Source organism: Porites lutea, chromosome 13, assembly GCF_958299795.1.
Source record: "Porites lutea chromosome 13, jaPorLute2.1, whole genome shotgun sequence".
NCBI lineage: Eukaryota > Metazoa > Cnidaria > Anthozoa > Scleractinia > Poritidae > Porites > Porites lutea.
Window position 1 is genome coordinate 3,378,646 of NC_133213.1, and position 23,716 is coordinate 3,402,361.

The following is a 23,716-nucleotide window of genomic DNA, read 5'->3' on the forward strand; positions in this document are numbered from 1 at the left end:
CGGCCGCAAAAACTTGAATCGCGAACTGAGACAATACCGCCAGCTACGCAGGCTAGGGACGGGACTGGAAACGGTACCGGAAAAGGGCAAAAGCATTTAAAAAACATGAATTCAATAACTACAGTGATTCGTGCGAAAAGTCAAGAATCCAGCCAAAAAAGAGCCAGCTTTTTTAATAGAGTCGGATCTAGTGTTTTAATTTTGCGCAATCTGCATAGTCCTCGCTAGTTACTATTCATTGTTTGACTACTGAGAAGTCTAAGTGTGAACGCGTGCTGAATGTAATCTCAGGACAGATCTGAGAGCTCATCTCAGACAGTTTTTAGTTCATCGATCTCGGTTTGATCAGGGCCTCTTAAGTCTCGCCCTCTTCATCTACTCTTCACGTTCGCCTAAATGACGCCTGATGCAGGCTATCGTTTTGCGATGATCAAGGCTTGATTGCGTGCAATCACCACGATCGTTACAATCGCCATAATTACTTTTAAAAAGGCTTTCCGGAGAACTCATTATCGTTGAAACCACCTCGACATTTAATACAGTAATGGTGAAAACTGTTTCGGTCAAGCGAGCTTATAAAAACCTTCATCCGAATGCAAAAGTTTGACCCCTGTTTATTCTTTGGATATCCTAAAACTTAAAGAAGAAGAAAATAGAAACAAATTTTGCACCTTTCTATTTCATTTCCGTCTGAAACAAATAAGAGACCATATTGGCTTTTGTACATATATTATGTTAAATATGCTTGATGTTAAGAATAATCGATATGCTCTTCAAAGGATCTTCTTGATTGCCAAATCGCATTATAGAAATTTTTGAAGAAATCCCCAAATTATTTTGTTTCTCGTTAGAAATGACATCTATATTGAATTGCGATCGGCGTAGACCGAGCTTATTTAATTTACATACAAATTGCCTTGCACCGTGACATGAGAGCAACACCTATTTCCTTTCTTTTCTTGTGTTATTTTTTACACCTGTGAAAGAAACAAACCACTTTCAGATCTTAGTTAAATTTCCAATGTCGTTTCCTTTTTGATACATTTAAAGAAAAATGGAAAACGAAAATGGAATCATACTGCGGTCATTTGGAAGGCACTACGTTTGTCTTAGCCGAGATTTTTCAGTCACCTGCGACTGACAGTTAAATTTATCGGATGAATTATTGATTACCTTCGAACGGTTTTCCATGGAAACCATTTAGCTGCAGATGTTTATCTGGCGAAAATAGATGAAATGGCGGCTGAAAATGGCCAAACATCAGCCCTTCTCGCTTCCAGACAAGAATCTAGGTTTGGTAACGTACAACGATCTATTATCGACTCACGAACAAGGATCGATCAAAGCATGGAACACAGAAAAGAAGGGATGATCGCTTTACCGCCTGTTCGAGGTAAGCAGTCCAAATTTATTATGTTTTATTTGAGCTTTAGAAGCCAGCAAATATAAGTAAACCCTATATTTTCCTCTACCCTATTTTTGTGGTTTTGTGGTTTTTCCGACAACTTTTATCCAAAGAAGTCCAGTATTTTATTTTTCTCGCAGGTATATTTCTTCCTGATTTAGACAATTCAGCCAGGTTACATTATTACTTTTTCTTTCTTATCTTCCTAATATCACACAGTGTTAACAACGATGTTTTACGGCTTAGCTGATTCCTTAAAAAATTTATTGACACGTCTTCGATGAGTCAAAGTCAAATCGAAAGTAAGCTACCAGACATATTCACGGGTCTCAAACTGGGTCGAAATATTACATGAAGACTGTAACATCCTCTTATGAAGGCAGTAAAAAAGATTATTTGTTATGAATTGTGCACATCGATCCAATGTATCGCAAAAGTTGTAAATATAACGCAAACCTGATCACCACTTTAAAAAAGTTACCGATTTACTAATCACGATTTAAAAGTCGGTGAAAGCTTTTCTCGCAGTTTAGACACGTAGGGTATATTTTCCCTTGTTGTTAACGGTCGTTAGTATAAATGATCAGTTAAAACAGGTTAAACGAAAAGCCCAGCCTGTTTTAGGTTTGAAAAACTTAGTAAGGTTTTTTAGCATGGAAACATGGTTTTCTCGATATTTGCGATTTAAAAATAACCAGCAGTCGCCAAATCAATTAAGGAAACCGCTAAGATTATTAAAAAACGGGTCGGATAAAACCATGATTTGTAAGACAGTTGTAATCTGAAAATTACATGTAATTTACCTTTTCAAGAGTCACAGAGCTGCTTTGTAAAGAAATCGTTAATAATTTTTTCGCATATCCTAGAATAAAGAAATATATTTTTGACCGTTTTGAAATATTTTGCTTTGTTTGAAAAAGAAAAACGAAGTGGATGAAATTTCATGGTGATCTAGCAGCGGGGATTAACGGGATAATCTTTTGTTAAATTGTAGACACTGTTTCCATTTAGTTTATTAAAATGAAGTCAGTTGATGTGTTCCTTAAAATGACATGACAGATGAATGTTTAAATACCTGCCTAGAGAGAATAATTACCCTGGAGATACGGACTGGGGGAAAGGCGTAAAGCGCCGTCATGCAGACATTTATTAATTCTAACGTGATAATAAGATACTTCTATACCCTTATCAGGCCCTTTTGAGAACACCTTCATCGTGGAGAGGCCATTTCCGAGTTGCAAAAACTACGAAGCTAAGTGCAATACCTTTCTTGTGAAAATGAGCTTTAATTTGCATGAGAATATAAAGCCATTTTCATATCAATGGCTTCAGACTTAGCCTCACTTTAAAACAGAGGCCTGGGGCAACTCAGGAACGGCTCATTCCCACAGTCTTTTAGTTCATCAGTATACTGAACTGGTACAACGTCTGAACACGAGGCTTCAAAGACTACTTTGCTTCGAGTTTTTCATGTTTATAAGGAACTTCAAGGTGCGAGCTTTACTGAACAACAGCCAGCACTGTGTATGTAACTCCTTTTTTCGGAAATCAAGCTAAGAGAAGTCAGTTCGGATGTCCTTTATTTGTTCATTTGTTTTTTTGTTCTTGTCTTGTTTGTTTGTTTGTTTCTTTTCTAAAGCAAAAAAGGGGGAAGCGGAAGCTTTATTTGCTTAAGAATGCTTGCTGGGTAACGATTATCATATGAACATAAAAACATTGACTGAACCTGAAATTGATGGTATTTTGTTTTAACGACACCAGCAACAGCAAATCCCGATCATCAACAGGAAAACAAACAACTGAGCCCACTGAGTAAATGGCAGATACAGCGGTGTTCCTCTCCAAGCGCAGGATTTTGCCAGGAAGAGTTAGTGAACGACTGGTTAGAAAGGAATCACATCCGGGTAGTTCAACGGCTTCCAAAAATGGATCCAACAGTGTTGGTAGGACTTAAATAGGCAATTCCGAGTTCCAAAAACCCTCTTTTTCAAAATGAGGCTAAGTGCACAACCTTTCTTGTGAAAATGAGTTTTATTTGCATGAGGATGAAAAATCATTTCCCTATCAAATGCTGAGCACTTAACCTCGTTTTGATACAGAGGCCCGGGGGAACTCGGGAACGGCTAACTGTTTACATGCCACTTAAGAAATGAGAGGAAACTGGACCGAGTTAAAATTCACGAAGACTTCTGGGACTTCAAAGCCAATAACATCACTGCTTAACTGCACGACAGGCGACCAATAACATCGCGACTTAATTGGCCAATCAAGTCAAAAACCAGAGTTTAATACCATCAACTGACATGATACAACTCACTTTGACTCTGAAGATGACTACCGCAGGGGTGGCCTAGGTGTCAGTCACTGTCCACAACAGTCCTATTCAGGACTACGATCACCCGGACGATTACGCTTCACCTACTTATGAAATGGCTCCTGGGTTCAAATCTTTCACACTTCTGGGACTGTTACTACTGGGACAGGGAAAACAAATTCGCCAATATCTGAATGGGCTTCCCCAATAACAATCCCAGAAACAATAGCGGGACGCATTTGGCTCCAGTTCCCTTCTCATTTCTAAAGTAGCGAATTTGCGTCATTCCAACTTTAAAAAAAAATTGCTTCATTCAATTTTATCTTGACCTTATTAAAAATGGTGAAAAACCAGTAAATCGGGACAGTTTCTTGGGGCTCGAAGTTCATTCAAATTTTCCGTCTTGTTTCTTTTGTTTGCTCGGGAACCGTCAATCTCAATTGTCTAAAGAAAACTAATGAGGCAATCTTTTATCATAAAATACTTCAATAATAAGAAAATTAAGCTACTTTCTTACTAACGAGACAACTTCCAACATTGTTGCGCCAACAATGTTGCGTGTTGATGCATCTGCGTCGCAGTGGTGTGCAAACGGATACAGCAACTCCCAGCAACACCCAAAAACATGCAACAGGGTTTGCAAACGGACGCAACATTTAACATCCAACAAAGTTGCGTTCGTTTGCAGGGGGGCTTAAGTCTCCCACAAATTCCGCGTTACTCAATCAAATATCTCTTTCTACCGATTTTTGTTTCCTTGTCTTGCTTTTTACCAAACAGACCAGTCGTGGCACGGATGTTTCAAAATACTTCAGCTTCATCCACCCTCCTCCATTTAGCATAAAGGTGCTCTCCCCGGAAGACAAAAGATCAAGAGAGAACACCCAGAGAAGGGTATGTTGCGACAAAGGATAGAGATTTTCTGGCTTATAGTTACAATAGTAGTGTGGAATTGTCTGGAATAGGGTAAGGGGCTTGGAAGCCTTGCCTAAAAGGTGGTGGCAAAATACCATTTACGAAGATCTGGTTTCAGCCATTTTGAGGTTGTGCCTCAGACTGGGTCGGTGTTGCATCAAATTACACCATGGGGCAGTCAGTTTTAGGTTGCCTGGCAAGCAATAATAGTAATAGCAATAGTATTCGTAATAGGCAATGAAAGAAGTGATAGCGTCTCCATATTGCAATTCGACCGACCGACTCCCATGCTCAACCTGAAAATGGCCAATAAGCTAATGGTTCCCAGGTTCCCAGGTTCCCACGGTACACACCGATCCAAAATCATAAAGGGGTCCATGACAGGCAAGACTTTGTCAAGATTCTTCAGTTTGATTTTTTTTTCTCACAGACTGCTCTTCCAGAATTGACTTCACCTTGCCCTCGACTACTCAGAAGCCAGAGGTCCGATAGGGTAAGTTTCAGTCGCAAGAATATTTCAGCTGTGCGAGAGATCCCCTCACCTGGCCTTCACTGTGTAATTCTTTATTTATTTATTCATTTATTTCGGACACACAAACAATTACAATACATTACATTTACAATTCATTACAGTAAATTCTAATTATCGGTTACTGAATTGTGGAATTCTACCATCACTGCTCAAACTGTTAAAGAAGGCTTATAGCACGGCAATGAAATGTCTAAGCTAATTAAAAGGTGACTTTTCAACGTTATTAGGTTTCTTCAGGCAGATCATGTTCTCGCAAATGGCTGCTACCTTAGGGTGCTTATTAGAGCTCAAGCATAAGCAGTAACGACAACGGCTACGAAAACGTCACCAAAAAAGTGAAGTCGCGCTGCATTTTATTCCATCTCTTTCAATTTGTCCACAAATGTTGGCAATTTTTCTCTGGAGTTGAATTCTGAAAGACTGAATCGAAGTTCAGGAAAGGAGAAAGAAAGTCTTTTCTTGTGTTCACACCTTCCACAAAACGTGAAAATAGGCATTTTCACGTCGTAGTCGTGCAATGAGGGCAAAAAAAATGTACAAAAAAAGTGTGATGCACGTGCAAAGTTGTTGCTTTGTCAATCTAAACCTGTTGCTTTTTTGCCGTTCTAAGTGACGTCGCCATCGTAGGTGCTTAAGCTCCCAAATATTAGTCAGAGGTGACAGGCCAGTCGTAAAGAGGAGTCTATCATTAGTCTGAACTTTTCATTCAGATCATTCTCTTCGCAAACACTATGCATGCTAGTGATCGTTTGTTCTTGTTGTTGTTGTTGTTTACAATAAATCTTGAAAAAACAAACCAACTCCACCAACGCCAGGGTCCACACGGCTAGATCTGACTCTTTTTCACGAACCCCCATGTCTAAACCTGTTGCTTTTTTGCCGTTCTCAGTGACGTTGCTGTCGTCGTTGCTTAAGCTGCCAAATATTAGTCAGAGGTGAGCGGCCCAGTCGTAAAGAGGAGTCCATTATTAGCCAGAACGTTTCATTAAGATCATTCTGTTCGCGAACACTATGCATGCTAGTGATCGTTTGTTCTTTTGTTGTTGTTTACAATAAATCTTGAAGAAACAAACCAACTCCACCAGCTCCAGGTTCCACACGGCTAGATCTGACTCTTTTTCACGAGCCCCCATGTTTGCCATATTGGAATCGCATCATATTATTAAATTTGCAAAATCAGAGACTGAAGGGGCCTGTTTCCAGTTTTTTAGAGGTAAGGTAACTCAGCGTGCCGTGTCCACAAAGGTAAACACGGAAGTTTTATTCATGACTTTTGTTGTGTTGTAGGATGCTTTTGCACTAAATCCTGTCATACGAGTTGGCGGAGGTTACCGGAGACTAAGCTGGAAGGTAGAAAGGTTTTTTTTTTCATTTCATGAAATCTTCCCGTCACCTCCAGTCGAATAATTAAAATAAAGATCATCTGTTCTCCTCTCTTCCATCGTTAAGACTTGCACTACCCGAGGAATTCCAAGCAAGTTTAAACCTTTTTTCTCAAAACTGTATAAGGAACAAAAAAATTGTGAGTGAGGGGCATATAATTTACATTTTTTTTCAGTTGATTTATTATTTTAAGAATTCAAAGTCTGATAGCACCTTGGGTATTTGGGTGAGAACGAGTTTTCTAACATTCTTCTGAGATGAAGAAGTAGTTGATTGTTCTCAAACGAAACACCATTGACTATCAGACTATATATATTCGTCCTGTTTGTTTTCCGTTTCGCCAGGTTCTTGACGTCCTTCCTTCAATAGGCCAGTATGATCCCGATTTCTCTCCTGGCTACAGGTGTACATCATGTAACGCAAGGTTGCTTGTCACGGAAAAGATCACGAACTCTCGAGGGAAAATTCGTACGATACTAGCAACCCCAAAACGGTGCCATAAATGTGGAACTCCTACCATGGATTATCAAGCACTTACTGGAAACGACTTACATGAAAGCGTTCTGGACACTTTGAGCAGAAGGGACTCTAGATTTATCGTTGATCATAGGCATTTTAATAATGCAAGGGAACCGCGATCTTCCCCGAAAGATAACGCGAGAGTATCGCCGGTTTCCAGCTCATTAGATTGGCACGATGATATGGAGTCTTTCAGACTACATATGAGCAGACAAAGCCAAATAGATGACGAACTGGAAGCTAGATACCAAGTTTCCCAAATGCCACGCTCGGAATCAGGTGACAGTGTATTCATAACTGAACCTGGGGCGGACATCGATAAAATAAGTGAACCTCGTGATGTGCGACGCGCATGGGATGATGGTTCAGATCGAGCGGAAGTGACGAAAGAATATGAGGATAGAAGTGGGGAGTGGGGTGATGCGGAGCAAACCGGAAGTTGTTGGTCCGATATAACTGATCGTGATGATGACCTTTTGAGTGACTTTAAAATGATAGAAGACTATGATCCGGAATCAGGATTTACAGTGCGCTTGCGCAGGAAGACATTTGGTGAAACTCCAAAGCCTAGTGATTTGATACAAGGTAATCAAGATGAGAAAGGTGTGGGAAGGAAGTCAAAAGAAGAAAGAACAGAAATAAAGGAGAGAAAACATGGCCATCATGAGGAAAAATATGCACGAAGAGAAAAGGCGACCAGTAAGCCAAAAAGAAAGAGGAAAACAAGTAAACAAATTCTCGCTGACCAAAAAACAAACAAGCCATCACGCTCAGGTGAAGTCGTCGGCGATGAAGAGGAAATTGTGAATGTAGAACAAAAAGTAACTAAAGCAGATAGCGAAATTAAAAAATATAAGACACCATTACCAAGAATGGATTCATTTTATACGGTGGGCCTGGACAGACGTGATCTTGTTTTTTCTTCGGAACCAGTCCTCGAAGAGAGTGACGAAGAAGATTCCATAATCAATCCTCAGACAAGATTCAGTGGGGACTCGTTGTCTGATCCAGAATTCATGGCGGACAGCTGGAGTAGTGTACCCCGTCGTTTTGGTTTAGAGAGAAGACCCTCCAAGCCTTCCCCATCTGATCAGGTACTTTTTTTATTCCAAAGATGTAAATTATTTTAGTGAATAAATACTATCTTTTTGGTTATAAAGTGCACTTGCTTTTCAGAGGCACCCCAAATTTTTCAACACAATTTTGCAAAGGTAAAAAAACTGAAAATTTAGCTAAAACACCGATTTTTGGTGGTTTTCACTGAAATGCAACAACAGACCTTCCAACGGTGCTAATCGCGGTTATTCTTCTTACTAATTGGCCCTACTTCTAGAACAACAACATAATTCCCCTTCATCTCGTTTTCGGAACAAAGATTTTTTTGTTCAATTTTATTCACGGCTTGGTTTGAAGTTTACCGGTATAATTGTACCAAAGCATACATCGTTTTCCAGGAAGTCAAATAAGTCTTACTTGAAAACAATGCGCTATTGAATTGCGAATAGCTTAGTCTGCATCTTTTTATTGTTTCATTAGGAGTACGAAGAATGCTCGTCGTCAATGACCATATCGCCAAGGCAGCAAGACGGCTATCTGGCTGACAGTGAAGAGAACGCTGACCTAAGTTCATTACAGGCCCAAATTCAACAGGCTCGAAACGAAGCGAGGAAGAATCAAAGGAAAAAAGAGGAAGTGAAAGAGATGACGAGAAAGGCATCAAAAGGTAGAAGAGAAATAGGTAAGACTAGAAGATACGGCGGAGCCGGGAGGTAAAAACCCAACTTTAGGTTTTTAGTAAATTTACTCCTTATGTGCTGTACAACGTCTTTAAAACTATGTCAGTAGTGGGTTTGATCTCTTTTAATATCTAAATATTATTATCTTATTTGCAGTCGCTGAACGCTCTGATTCACGAAGACTTTCGGGAGAAGACGGTTTAAAGAAAACCCCGGTAACCAATGGCGACTGGGACAGCGACTGGGATAGTGATTTCAGTTTACACGTTCATCCTCTTAGCGAGCTGAGTATGTCGAGCAGTGAGGAGGATCATTGGCAGAAAGGCAGTGAAGGGAAAACTAGTAAGACTAAAAAACAAGAGAGATTAAGAAACGAATCTGACAAGACTGTTTCCAAAGCTGCAAGGAGAAAAGAGAGCAGGCCTGTTGATACGGACCAACACAAAGGCACAGTTAAAGGAGGTGCTGGTAGAGAGGAGATTTGGCAGGGTAGTGCGGGCGAGACCCCTGTAAGACAAAGGAAATCAAGTGGGAAGACCGTCGTTAAACCTATTCCAACAATTGGCTCAGGTACAATATAAACGAAAATAATCTGAAAAGAGAACCGACATTTCGCGAGGTCATCACCGGTTTCCCAGATGACGTGTCACTACCCTGATCTGGGTAGTGCTTTTGATTGGTTTAAAATTTGCTTCAGACACTATAAGAAGCACCACTCAAATCTGGTTTGTGACACGTCATCAGTATGGAATTGTAGCCCTCTTTCCTCAGACGTCATAAAGCATTTCGTGGGAAACAAGTGGTGACGTAGCGAAATGTCGCTTTTTTTTCTCAGGCTAATGAGAATAATGATTTCGTGTCATGTTCATGTGTGTGTCAGATCTTAGTTTTTAGCGTTGGCTCACTAACAAACAGAGCATTTGTTTCTACTGCGTCCACGAGAGTCTCGTCTTTCCGCTACCTACTATTTGATGGTTGAATTTATGAGAATTTTGACCTGAAGCTTCTAGAATGACGAAAGATGCAAATAACAAAAAAAAAAAGGTTTCCGATTTCCTGCATTACAAGTGTGTGTGGGGTGGCTGTAAATTTCATATAGGGTAAGAAAAATTACTCATGTCTGATCCAGCTTTCCATTTTGCTCAATGTACTTTAAAGCTAACGCTTACGATGATAAAGATAAAGATAACTTATGATAATGATGATGATAATTCATGATAATGATGATGATAATTCATGATAATGATGATGATTTTTCTAACAATTAGGATCAGAATCTGACGACATAACACCTCGCCAAAGAATGCGTGTACCACGTGACGAAGATGACTTAAGCGAAAGTGACCTGATATATTTTACACAGCAATTTCAAGCGCCTCGTTCAAGGGAGAGTCACGGAAGAAATACCACAGAAGAGGGGCCTTTTAGGTGCAGAGGAATTGACTGTTATCGATGCGGAGCCCATATTTCCGAGTGTCAGGGACTTTGCGCGAAGTGCGGTACTATGTGTCAGCGGCCGGGTGGACCATGCAGTGCCTGCAGGGATATCTGCGAGAATTGTAATAAGCCAAGATACAAGTGCACATCCGCTTGTAGAAGACTAAAAATAACCGAAGATATAGAGGTAGAGGAAGAAGATGGAAATGTTGGGTCAGATGGTAAGTGGAAGTAATGCCTGTAAATGCGTTAATACTGAGTGACATGGGCACTTGCATTCATTTTGCTCGGGGTATTTTCTCACGAAACTTTACTGCTAAAAAACGATAACGATGATGAAGATGATGATAACTACATTACCTAATGATTATACTGATGTTAACAACAATTATAACAACACTCGTAATAATCAGAACAACGAATGATTTTCGTTTTGATTTTGATTTTGATTTTAGACTTATAGCTGTAGCATGACACGATGGCAACAAGGCTTAAGTGAAAAATTTATTCTAAAGCCTAACCAACATGGGCCAAAAAACTTTAAAGTCATATCTATTGAAAGTTATCTGTGGATCACTTAGTATTAACCCTCCATTACTATGCGTATGACAGCAACAATGTTTTATTCATGTGCATCTAGATTTTGACGGCGAACCAACTTTCGAACAGAACAAGAAAAGATCTCTAATAGGTAAGAGTTGTTACCTTATCAAACAAATCGGCATAATGTATACGCTACTACGTTTAAACTAGCTGTTTTTCGAGCGACGTGTATCACAATTACCCTGGAGACAAAATGACCAACTGGAATTTAAAACGTCATTTGTAATTGACCTTTTGCCATCGTTTCCTTGAAAAGTTTCCTTACCATCATTTATAGAGAATTCAAGACCCGAGGACTCCTCCGCAGAAAAAGACGAACTTTACCTTAGGCGCAGCCAATCAGAGCATGCTGAAGAAATAAGTATCACAGATCAGGTATGGAGACTACTGTACAGTCTTGAACAAAACACCTTTGTTAATTCCTTTCACATACTAGAGAGCCAACTTTTATAGTAAGCTGCCACTTTCATTTCTATTAGAAAAGAGATCTACACTCTCCCTGACATTTCGTTCTAAACCTTAAAATCAATAAATTAGGTTTGGTTTTGGTTCTGTGAACAAATGATTATAAATTGAACAGACAATCAAACTAGCTTCAAGAAATGCCTCTTGTACATGTATGTTTGGAACTGAGTGGAGGCGATGTATAATAGTGCTACGCACGTTTGAATGCGTTTTCGAGCCTCTGCTGTCTTATCACGATGTTCCTTAGACAAAATTTAGCGCTAAACTGTCTCCCATGAAGCAGGAAAAGGTGTACATTAGCCGGCGAGCATGGATAACCCTTCCTATGGACAAAAAAGTATGTATTATGTCAAAAGAGGATAATGGGCTCCACTATTTATTATGTCCAGAGTAGAGAAGTAAAACTTCAAGCTGCTACATGCTACAGAATTCAGGTTCAGCTCCAGCGTAGTTTGGTCTGCCTGTGGCTAATAAGAGCTCGTGTATTTGTTTTAAAACTAACAGGCAATACAGGCTTGTATAGCGTGCATACAAAACACAAGACAGATGAATCTTTAAAGCTCGACCTACTTGTAAATTAATTTTGTTTTTTTTTTAAGTCCCCGAACATGCAAACAAGGAGGAAAGAACGAAAGAACCGGTAAGAATTCAAATATTTTTCAAAACTGGTCCATCCTCAGTTGTTTCACTGTGCAACTTACTTTAACGGATAAATAGTAGTATGTTGTCCTCTCTTTCAACAACTCTTCAATAGACCGCCTTTTAATTCCGAGTGAAGTTTCTCAATTACATTGAGACTGAACCTATTTTCATACAAGTCAAGTCAAACTTTATTTAAGCAGGTTGATCCTAACAGCCCTTAACTGGTATTAAAGCTGGTAATATCAGTTGCTCGAAAGACGATTTTAAACCCCGGTTTTTGTTACCATGACTTTTAAATTGGTCGTACAGGGGTCTTAAATAAACCGGCAATAAAGAGGACGAAACAGCTATCTGGGTCGTGGTTTGGTATCGATGTGTGTCATTTGTTGAGCTGTGTCACGAAATTTATTCAAAATTCAAACTAAGGGAACTGCCACCAATAAAATAACAGCTTTAAACATGAAAAGAGCGTTTTGGCCATTCCCATTCCTAACACCCTAATGATATTGGCATCCCCTGTGACCCTAACCCAAATGGCCAAGGTAATATGAGAAGGGGGTGCCCGTATCACTAGGATTTTGGGAATGGGAAGCCCATATCACTGTAAGACCAGGCTTCGAACAACTCGGCACAGGTCTCCCTTTTACAAAGGGGCTAAGAAAAAGTGAAAATTGTCAGGTAAATATCCTCAGATCTCCTTTGAATTTAATAGGGGTCCTCCTATGGAGAGAAAGAAGAAAGACTTGAATAATGTTAAACGCGTCAGAGCAAAAAGGAACCAAATGTCTCTAAACGTGGACGAAGAAAATAACCTAGAAAAAGAAATAGAGACAGAAATGGAGGAGGAGCCGGAGGCACAGGAAGAAGAGGTATTTAGTCTATATAATCATTTATTGATGTAACTTGTGTCGTTGAAACAACTGGAAAACAGTTCTGGAGCACACACTCAGTTGTGAATGCACACAGGACTCATTGATAAATAAAGCAAGATGGTAGATTTCAAGCTTGGTGAAGAAATGAACACATCACCCATTTTTCAGGACTTTCATTAAGCACAAAATAAACAAGCATCGTCTCGAGGACCTAATGGCTTCTATATCTGTATATAGTTGTGACATTCCGTTTTTTTCCTTATGGAGGTGAAGAATTAAATCGTGTGGAAATAGAGGGGTGGGAAGAAAAGAAACCTCGTCAAGTTCGTCAATCTATTTCACTGCCCTGAGGCCGGTAAACCTTTCATCTTTGTTAAGGGACAAAATGCAGCTGGGAGCATCCCTTTGATCGAGACCAGATCTCATTTAGGGAAAGATTAGTGTTTCTTAAGTCCTGATACTCATTGAGACCTGTTGAAACAGTATCTGGTTGGGGCAGCTGTGCCTATTGGGTGATTTTTGTAAAAAAAAAAAAAAAGAAGAAGAAGAAGAAGAAGAAAAAGACGAAACGATAGTACTGACCCATGATTTAATTTCTATTTCTAAAGGACCCTGAATTGTTTGAACCGTTGGCAAAAGAGGATGTTCCCTCTAAACCTGAACCGTCTGCGTACTCCAGCAGTTCAATTAGAAAAGCAAAACCTTCCAAGAAAGTCATATCACGGACTGTTGTTTATAAAGAAAGAGAAAAACCTTCAAAAACGAAACCAAAAGAAGCAGAAGAAGAACCTGAAGAAGAAGATGATGGCAGCAAAAATGATTCTGTGGTTGTTAGTCAAACGCCATTCGAAGAAACTGAGGAGATTGCTGAAGAAAGACCTGTAACTGTCAGCGAAGAGACTGGTAAAGATGAACTGTCCACAGAGGAGAGGACTGGGGAGGAGACGGTACCTAATAGAGATGATAGTAATAGGGATGAGGTCAAAACAGATTTGGAAGAAACAAAGAGGACTGAAACCAACGAAAATGTAGAGAAAGAAAGGGAGATGAATGAAAAAGAGATAAAAGAGGAGGAAAGAAAAAAGCAAGTTGTTCCAAAGGGTAGGTTACTGGTTATTAAAATGTGAATCAGAAACAGGAATATTGTTTTTGGATGAATAATGGATAATTAGTTACATGCCGTTACATGGTTCCATTTTTTTCCTCAGTACGTGGAGTGATGAGAGTGAACGCGGCATTTAAGGAACGAGCAGAACTGGCAAAGAGATTAAAAAGTGTCTTAAAGTAAGATAACGTGTAGCCTTAGCTATTTAAGAATTTAAGAAAGTTCTTCCGTTTTTTCTAGTGTCCGAATACCAGTGGGGTAGAAAATAACCGACTCATAATTGCTTTATATCAAGATTCCAACGACCTATCCGATACCCTTCTGTGAAGAGGAAAACACGAACGAGAACTGACCAAATTGTAATCAAGTCTCGCGTGGTAGCAACTATTTCAACCGCCTTACCTTGATCTCTGTCTTACATTACATTAATCTGGCCTTTCTGTGAATGATTTGAACCCAGGAGTCATGTAATAAATAAGTGGAATATGATCGTCCCTATGAGTGTAATCCAGAATAGGACTGCATTGTTTGACGTTCGCACAATCTATGGGGTAGTCATGTTCATAATCAAAGTGAGTTGTATCTCGTCAACTCTACTTATCGATTGATTGGTCAATTAACTCGCGTTGTTATTGGTCGTCTGTAAGTTAAGCCATGATCTTGTTGGCTATGAAGACTCTTAAATTAGCCTGGTGCGTTTCGATTGGTCTTTTGTGATAGTAAAGCGTTTCTGTTTTCTATAGGGAAGCCATCAGTGACGTGATTGGACAAGCGGACATGAAAACGCGTAAAGGTATTTCATTTGATTGATGAACCGATAAAATGAAAAAAAAAATTGTCCTTTGATCATTTATAATTATAATTTTCTTTTGATTTAAAAACTGATGAAATAAAAAACTGTCCTTAATGTTTATAAGCGACCGTTCCATTGTAGTTTGTTTTCACATACCCTTTTGTAATATGAACCAAAAAAAAGAAAAAACTCCTGATAAATCATTGCTTGTTTTGCAGACTCCACGATTGATTATATAGCGCAGTATCGACTCGTAAACCGGAGTCATCTGGAAATGTACGGCCGAGCGTTTACACTTGAAGATGAAGATGAGGATGGGCTTATATCATATGAGGTAATGCTTGCTCTTTGTGACAATCACTGCAGTTATTGAATGTAACATAAATCTGGAGAAAAACTTTGGTTTCAAAATAAAGCATAAAGATGATTTTCCCCCCAAAGCAATCGCGACCCGTCAGAAAATGGAAAGGAAACGCTTTGTAAAGTTAAAAGTTGCTACGTTTACAGGAATTCGTAAGTTAAATTTCAAAACAAAAGTAATACCAACAAAAAACGGTTTAGAAACTAAAACGGAAAGAACTGGAATCGGAAGTTGTAGAGAAAGATCGGCCTTCCTCGTACCTCGGGTCTGTGTTTCTTAGGGATATACATGCTTTGGAAACCTTTCGAGGTTAAACTATTTTTATTATTTGCACAGCAAATGCTGCTAGCATTGGAGGGGGTACCAAGCGTGGCAGGAATGTCTAGGAAACAGCTCATGTTCGTTTTACAGGTAAGACACCTGGTGGCTGAGAAAACAGTTATCGCAGATGTAGGTGTGCTTTTATTAGACGTTACTTTTATATAAACGGAATAACAAACAAGAAAACACGGTTGACACTAAAGGCAAGGTAAAACGGGCGTCGAAAAAGTTCATGTTGTTTTCGGCAGCATTGCGGCAAAACGTGTTGAAAAGCTATGTCGCGCGTTTTAGCGTACACGATCTCAAAACTGTCTTACAACAAATCAGTTTGTTGCAGGTTGCGAAAAGTTTTTGCCGAATGCAGAGAGTAGTTCTAACTGTTGCAACAAAATCTGTACATGTTTCTCGTTTTGCCGGCCCAAGGAAAACTTGTTTTGCAATAAGTGACGTCCAGACTCCAGCGTATGACTTGACTCGATCCCGCGTAATTTCAGTTAAAGTCAGTTTTCACGCAACTTACAACAACCTGATTTGTTTCAAGAAAGGTTTGGTTTGTGGGCGGTAAAAACGCGCAATTTCGCTTCTCAACTCGTTTTGCAGCAATGTTGCCTGTTTTTGTTGTCCGTTTTCACGTAGCTTAAGGTGGTAGGAAGGTTATTAAAATGCCAGTATTTCTGCTATATAAATTCACCTGTAAATGCTGGTTTTGAATTAAGTTTCTTATTTATTATTAAGATAAGCGCGGAAAAATTAAATTCAAACTACATGTTTTAAACTCTATGTAGAGAAAAAAAATGATTTTATTTTCTCATTCCGGTAAAAGAGTGATCTTCTTTTTCCAAAGCCTGTTTTAATGTACGGTACAGCAAATGGCTTTGTTGAATTTTTTATGAGTCTTTTAAAACAAACGGATTTTTTATGAGCAAAATATGATTGAACAGATCTCGATCGAAAAAATCTGAACATGGTTTCATTATTTCATTAATCAATACTAGTCATATTTTCAGCCCTTTTTAAATTTTCGGGCTAACATTATCAGGGGAGCTGTACAGGCTGTATGATGATCGACCCGTGAAGAAAAAAAAACAAAAATAATAAAAGGCGAAGGCCGCTTATTAGCAAGTAGATTGAACACCGAATTTAAATTTATAAATATGTGCGTAAGGCTGTTTACTTTTACTTCGCCTTTGACATTTAATTATGAAATCATGAATACACTTCAGTTCAAGCGCGGATTACTGGGGTATAATCGCAAAATAAGCTCTTTAATTTTCCCACCAACTATGCACTACTGTTTTTTGATGAAAACTTCAAAAAGTAATTTTGTTTTTCTGTAAAATTAATTTTGATTTTTGGGACAAAATGCTGCCTCCCTTTTTAAATCTAATCTGCTTGAGAAATTTCCTCTTTTTTTCCCTTTGAATTTAATGTATATAATAAATATTCGAAACGGATTATTTTTTTAATCACAACGTCGAAGCGTTCAGATCATGCGGAACAATAAACTCTCAAATTCGTCTTTAGTGGGCCATTTATCTTTTGATATGCTTGTCGTTGTTAATGTTCCCGGCGCTGTCGCAGCTCTCTGTTTTTGAAGTAACATAGCGTTGTTCATCAAGTTCTCGTTTGAGCGAGATTTTGGATCATCCTTTTTCATCCCCTGCTTAGAAGAATTGCTGCGATCGTTACTTATAAAATTTGTGGCTGATAAGGTACCTGAACATTGGCCACAGTTTATCTCACGCGGCTCTTTCTGGCTTTCCAAAAGCGATATTCTCCGATTAATTCGCTTTACAATTTCTGAAGGTTTTCTTCTCCCAAAATACGGGTCATCAACTTTAGTACAACCCATTTTCTTGCCTGGAAATTCCATACTCCTGAATCAATCCCAACACAAAAATAACGCCATGTCAACTTCTTCAAATATGTTTGCAATGTATTGCTTGCGTAAATTTTGTCGTTGGCTCCTGTTTTTTCTGCTTCTGAATTAAGCTCTTTGACTTTAATTCGTTGTTAATCTCGGACTCTTTGAAGTAATCGCTTTTATCTTCTTTTTAAGGCAACCTTTGTAACCGATTTTAAATCGTGTTTTCGTCGAAAACAACGACACAAAAGTTCGTCACAATGAAGAGGCTGTACTGTTCGTTGTTCCTAAAATATCAATTATAGTTTTTGTAAATGCTTGAGTTCTTCTAAAGAAGAGAACAATAGGGTTAAATGAGTAGTTATGCTTCACCAAAGATAAGCCCCTTTTCGGACTTCGTTGGACTTCCTGCATACTAATTTTTGACTTCCTCCATACTATTAAGGATACTCGCCAAAAATGCGTTGCTGCATACTAATAATCTCGATCGAAAAAATCTGAACATGGGTTCATTATTTCATTAATAAATCAATACTACGGTAGTCATATTTTCAGCCCTTTTTAAATTTTCGGGGTAACATTATCAGGGGAGCTGTACAGGCTGTATGATGATCGACCCGTGAAGAAAAAAAATAAATAAATAATAAAAGGCGAAGACTGCTTATTAGCAAGTAGATTGAACACCGAATTTTAATTTATAAATATGTGCGTAAGGCTGTTTATTTTTACTTCGCCTTTGACATTTAATTATGAAAGCATGAATACACTTCATTTCAAGCGCGGATTACTGGGATATAATCGCAAAATAAGCTCTTTAATTTTCCCACCAACTATGCACTACTGTTTTTTGACGAAAACTTCAAAAAGTAATTTTACTTTTCCGTAAAATTAATTTTGATTTTTGCGACAAAATGCTGCCTGCGTTTTTAAGACCCTGTTTACATGGAGTGGGGGACCCCGGTCTAGTGGGGTAGGTTTTTTTTGTTTTGTGTCCTCCAGAGCGTGAAAACAAAAGAAACCAACCCCACTAGACCGGGGTCCCCCACTCCATGTAAACAGGCCCTAAATCTAATCTGCTTGAGAATTTTCCTCTTTTTTTCCCTTTGAATTTAATGTATATAATAAATATTCGAAACGGATTATTTTTTTAATCACAACGTCGAAGCGTTCAGATCATGCGGAACAATAAACTCACAAATTCGTCTTTAGTGGGCCATTTATCGTTTGATATGCTTGTCGTTGTTAATGTTCCCGGCGCCGTAGCAGCTCTCTGTTTTTGACGTAACATAGCGTTGTTCATCAAGTTCTCGTTTGAGCGAGATTTTGGATCATCCTTTTTCATCCCCTGCTTAGAAGAATTGCTGCGATCGTTACTTATAAAATTTGTGGCTGATAAGGTACCTGAACATTGGCCACAGTTTATCTCACGCGGCTCTTTCTGGCTTTCCAAAAGCGATATTTTCCGATTAATTCGCTTTACAATTTCTGAAGGTTTTCTTCTCCCAAAATACGGGTCATCAACTTAAGTACAACCCATTTTCTTGCCTGGAAATTCCATACTCCTGAATCAATCCCAACACAAAAATAACGCCATGTCAACTTCTTCAAATATGCATGCAATGTATTCTTTGCGTGAATTTTGTCGTTGGCTTCTGTTTTTTCTGCTTCTGAATTAAGCTGTTTGACTTTAATTCGTTGTTAATCTCGGACTCATTGAAGTAATCGCTTTTATCTTTTTTTTAAGGCAACCTTTGTAACCGACTTTTGATGGTGTTTTCGTCGAAAACAACGACACAAAAGTTCGTCACAATGAAGAGGCTGTACTGTTCGTTGTTCCTAAAATATCAATTATAGCTTTTGTAAATTGCTTGAGCTCTTCTAAAGAAGAGAACAATAGGGTTAAATAAAAGCCCCTATTCTCGTGGAAATGTGTTATTTTTTAACAAAACAAAAGAGTCGGATGCAGATAATTTTTCCAAAAATACGTCCTTCAAGTTTTCGTTCAGCCAAATTTGAAATTATTTGACATCAAAAACATGTTGAATGTACGTAAGTCTGCTTGAATTTGTCACAACCTCGAGCTCTTAATTTGTTTTGTCCAAAGTTGGCTGCAGTCTTTGTGTGAAATTAAAGTTACCAAGGTGTTTTTTATTGTTTAAGCCCACCATGTCACGGCTAAAATAGGCAGGTGAGAATCAATATTTGCATTCGAAACAGCGGAAGGCTTAAACAATAATAACCGTGGACCGTCTTGCAAGTGGCAAGAAAGTAATAACGGGGTGCTAATTGATTTCGCAAAAATAATTTCCGAACCCTTTCTTCTGTTAAGTTAAGTTAAACACGAAAGCAGTAATTGATGGAGGGAAAAGAACTGGTTAGGACTGAAGAACTCGTGAACTCAAGAAAGGTTATGAAGGATGATCGCTAACAGGGGCGCAGAGTGAGATTATGAAAGTGTATGGGAGGCTAGCCTGCGAACCGCAGACGTATTCCGGTGGTCGCTTCTCTTCGACGACCGGGAATACGTCTACGGCCGCAGGCTATTGGGAGGCATGCTCCTCCCAAGAAATGTTTAAGTTTAGGGTCTCGAAAATGCCATTTCCAGCGTTTTCCGCGGGATATTTTTCAGTAAGTACGTCAGTTGTTTATTTTACCCATCTCTAGCGTTATGGAATAATAAAAGGATAAAGGAAATACTAAAACAAAGACACTTATATAATGCGAAAAATTTATCAGTCATACCAATTTGATGATAAAAATGTTTTCAGGGGAAAACAAAATCCAGATTTCGGCTGAACGCACCGACGTATGTGAGTATATGGACGCTACGCTCCTGGCCGATTTCTTCAGAGAAACGCCGCATTTAAATGCAACACGGGCATTGCTAACGAACTTTCGCACCCAATCTACTCGACGCGTCTTGATCAGCGTGTTGCAGTATGTTAAAGACATCTAAAAATATATTATGCTAAACGAAGCTACGTTCATATGAAGCGGGGCGACTGTTCGACCGGACAGTTCATTCCCTCGGGACCGTTCAATGTTTTGGCTCTGTTCAAACGGAATTTTAAGCGGCTAGGCGTCTAAATTTTCGTACGGTTAAGGTGGTTCCGCGTGAACAGAACTCCTAAACGCACGAATTTTCAACCAGTCAAAAATTCGTCCAGTGTCGTGTGGAAGCTGCCTGAGTGGTTTGATCTAGCTGTTTATAAAACAGCGCTGCAATGAATCGGATTTTCGGTGAATCTCATGGGTGAATTATCGTGACAAACTAACAGGACATTTTATGATGAAATGTAGGCAAAAAATGCTTTCAGTCGTTGGTGTTCGTTGGCTTTGAAGCTGTATAGGTAATAGCATGATTTGTAGTGATATTTGGCATGAATACCAAGAGGGATATTTCGAAATTGTTATACGTAATTTCACGAGCCGTTAGGCGAGTGAAATTTGAGACAATTTTGAAATATCACGAGTGGTATTTATGCCAAATATCACGGACAAATCATGCTATTATTTGTTTATACTACTACCCGCAAAGGTTTTGTAATTTTCACATGTAGGTAATTCAAATTAAGCTGAAATACCACTGCTCTAAGCCAATCAATTTGCAGAAATTTCTCATGTAGTAGTATAATAATAAGATAGTAATAATAATAATAATAATAATAATAATAATAATAATAATAATGACGACAGTGATAATAATGATAAAAACAAAAATAAAAATAATGATAGTCATAAATCATCACCCAGACCATAATGCACCTTCTTTATACCCCACAAAATTATACATAACCATTGTTTCCAATTTCTCCTGGGTATTAGAGTCGTCCCAAGAAAAATTGAAACATTTGGCGGGTAAGCAGTCATTATGGTCCGGTGAAAATGGTCAATGTACGGAGAGCAGAACGCGTCGGCTTTCTTAACGAAAATAATTCGCCAAGTTAAGATAGAAAACAATAGTGGTTGAAAACTTGTAATCAATACAAAACTAATATCGTTTCAAAAACACGGCCATTTCCTACGATGCACTTTAAGCCTTTCAGTTACTCAGTTTGGTGCTTAGTTCCTTCGCCCAGCACCTGCGCATTAGATCATATTTAAATGCTTTTTTGCGCCTTATAAATAATAAATTACCATTATTACTACTAACATAAAATTACTTTACTGCAGCATACGTTTCTCTTTATACCAGGTATTGGACCTTTTCCCAGGATCAAGAATAACATTTAAGATGTTTTCGGTGACCACTGCGTTATGTGAGAAAGTTATGACTCTTGAGTAAGTTGTCGTTCTATCTATAGCTTTGCTGTGCATTTATTTGCCTTCCTACTACTGTACCTACAAAATGAAAGGTTTGTCTTAAATTTTCTTGTTTCAGTGAGTTTGTCAGGCAGCTGGTAGAAGAAATCGACCTATTTGAATTGGAGTGCAAGTTGGACATGTTTAGGGTAAAACTGTGGTTTTTCTTTTAAATTTAGTCTCGTTCCTATATCATCCCCACGTTTTCCCGTTCTAATTATTCTGGTGAAGAAGCTGGAACTCGCCTGCATCATATGACCAAACCAAAAAACACTGAACAAGCAGCAAAAATTTTGAGCCTAAGGAACTAGGCAGGAACCATAAAGGACTCGTGAAACCAATTAACTGAATCTGATGAGACCAGAAAGCAATTTTAATAAATTTTCTCCCGAACGAGTCTAAATTTAAATTATCACACAAATTCATTAGTTTAGTTCGTCGCATGTGAAGCAGAAGGATAGAACGTGTTGGACGATCCAAACTCTTTCAAAAGAACTTAACTGAGCCAGACGTCGAACTGTTCATGAACTTAACTCATCGAATTTGGTTCGTCTCATGAATAGCTGAAAGTTTGGCCAACACCTAACATGTGACTTGACGCCCTAAATTCAAACACTTCTGTGATTTCGAGTTTTATTATTCATGAAACTTTGTGCTGAACATCTCTTTCCAGAAAATGTTCTTCGTGACTGGGGACTATTCGGTGAATTTCATCACTGCTGATCAGCTAAGAATCGAACTTAAGGCCGGCGGGCTCAACCAACAGCAAGAAAATCACGTGATTGGTCACATACTGCAGTCTACTCAGGCGTGGGAGGTAAGTGCTTAAAAAAGAACGATAATGATTCAAGGACAATTGTTCAAATGCTCTTCTCGTACGGTTTTCTAGTACAGTTAAAGACATGTCAATTTGTTGTGATCACACTGAGCTTCCCTATTGGTGGCGTTGGGCGATTCTGACACCATGTTGATGACGTGAAAAAGAAAGAGAAAGGTAAATACGCAGAGATGTGGTTACGTCGTTCATAAAGCGCCTCATAAGGAAACTTTCACGTCGTGTTCGTGTGGGGACAGCATTTACCAAAAAACGTGCTGCAAAATTGTTGTTTTGCTTATTAAACCCATTGAGTTTTTGACGTTCTCGTTGCTGTTACTGTCCCCGTCATTGATAAAGCTCAATAGTGATTACAATCAGGGACTGGTAATCCCAAGACGCATTCAGTACGACATAACGTAACATTCGGAGTAAAATGGAGCTAATTAAAGCATTGTCATAAATATTCTCCTTTCCCCCCTTTTTTCATATTCTAGATTTCGTTCTTGGATTACATGGCATACTTACCACTATTTCTTTCGATCCATCAAAACATTTGCGACAACGCCCTTGATATGTCACGTGATAAGTACAGACGCCATGACACCACGTAACAATAAGCCAGGGTCTTGTTTTGGGCTGCTGGGAGGCCCTGGTGCCAATGGGGAGCAAGTTTTGAAAAGTGCCCTGCACTGTTTACGTATACCCAGACGGGAAAACGTTAAAGTGTAACAGTTCACTTTGAAGAAAAAGAGTCCTTACAGTGGAAATGCATACAGTGTGTTGGAATGGTAATCAGCTAATGAACTCAGACTTTTGATAATTTGATAAATTGATAATCCGAGTATCAAATGCAAGTGATCGCTAAAAGAATGAAGTAGAAGTTGAAGTGATATCTAATACAAATTTGTGATGTCAATCATGAAAAGTTGAGAAAACATAACCCTTCATTTTTCTCTCTCTCTTCTTCCTGTCGGTTTCCCATCTCCTGACGTCTTTTTGGGACGGGAAGAAGAAAGACTCTGGGGAAGAGACTTAGCAAGTAAATGCTGAAGTGTTGTTGTAAAGATACTTTAGGTAAAAGATGGAGTGATAAGTAGTACTAGGCGTCAGTAGTGGTCTCAAAGGATGCCGCCGCCGCCTATTGTTTAAAGGCTATTGTTCTCAGTTGTCAATCAAATTAAAAATTCAAGATGGCGCTCGGAGAGGACTCGGAACTTAGTTACTAATGAATATGTAAAAGTGAACTGATATATGTGGATAAAGGGAATGGCTTAGACATGTGGTACAGAATTTTTGTCCTCTGCGTAGTACGCATGCGCAGTGTACTACG

General features: G+C 38.8%; 1 protein-coding gene across 1 annotated transcript; it reads left to right on the forward strand.

The window, feature by feature from the left end:
* Nucleotides 1-1,143: 1,143 nt before the first annotated feature.
* On the forward strand, nucleotides 1,144-23,441 carry LOC140923609 (uncharacterized). Its single transcript, XM_073373682.1, has 22 exons — nucleotides 1,144-1,393; nucleotides 3,167-3,348; nucleotides 4,500-4,613; nucleotides 5,065-5,127; nucleotides 6,454-6,516; nucleotides 6,894-8,162; nucleotides 8,605-8,806; nucleotides 8,961-9,374; nucleotides 10,073-10,462; nucleotides 10,882-10,932; nucleotides 11,122-11,219; nucleotides 11,909-11,949; nucleotides 12,664-12,820; nucleotides 13,432-13,924; nucleotides 14,032-14,107; nucleotides 14,672-14,721; nucleotides 14,940-15,055; nucleotides 15,419-15,493; nucleotides 21,463-21,548; nucleotides 21,649-21,718; nucleotides 22,243-22,386; nucleotides 22,881-23,441. Exons 1-22 carry the CDS (start codon nucleotides 1,237-1,239, stop codon nucleotides 22,995-22,997), a joined length of 4,428 nt encoding a protein of 1,475 aa, XP_073229783.1. The 5' UTR covers nucleotides 1,144-1,236; the 3' UTR covers nucleotides 22,998-23,441.
* The last annotated feature ends 275 nt before the right edge of the window (nucleotides 23,442-23,716 follow it).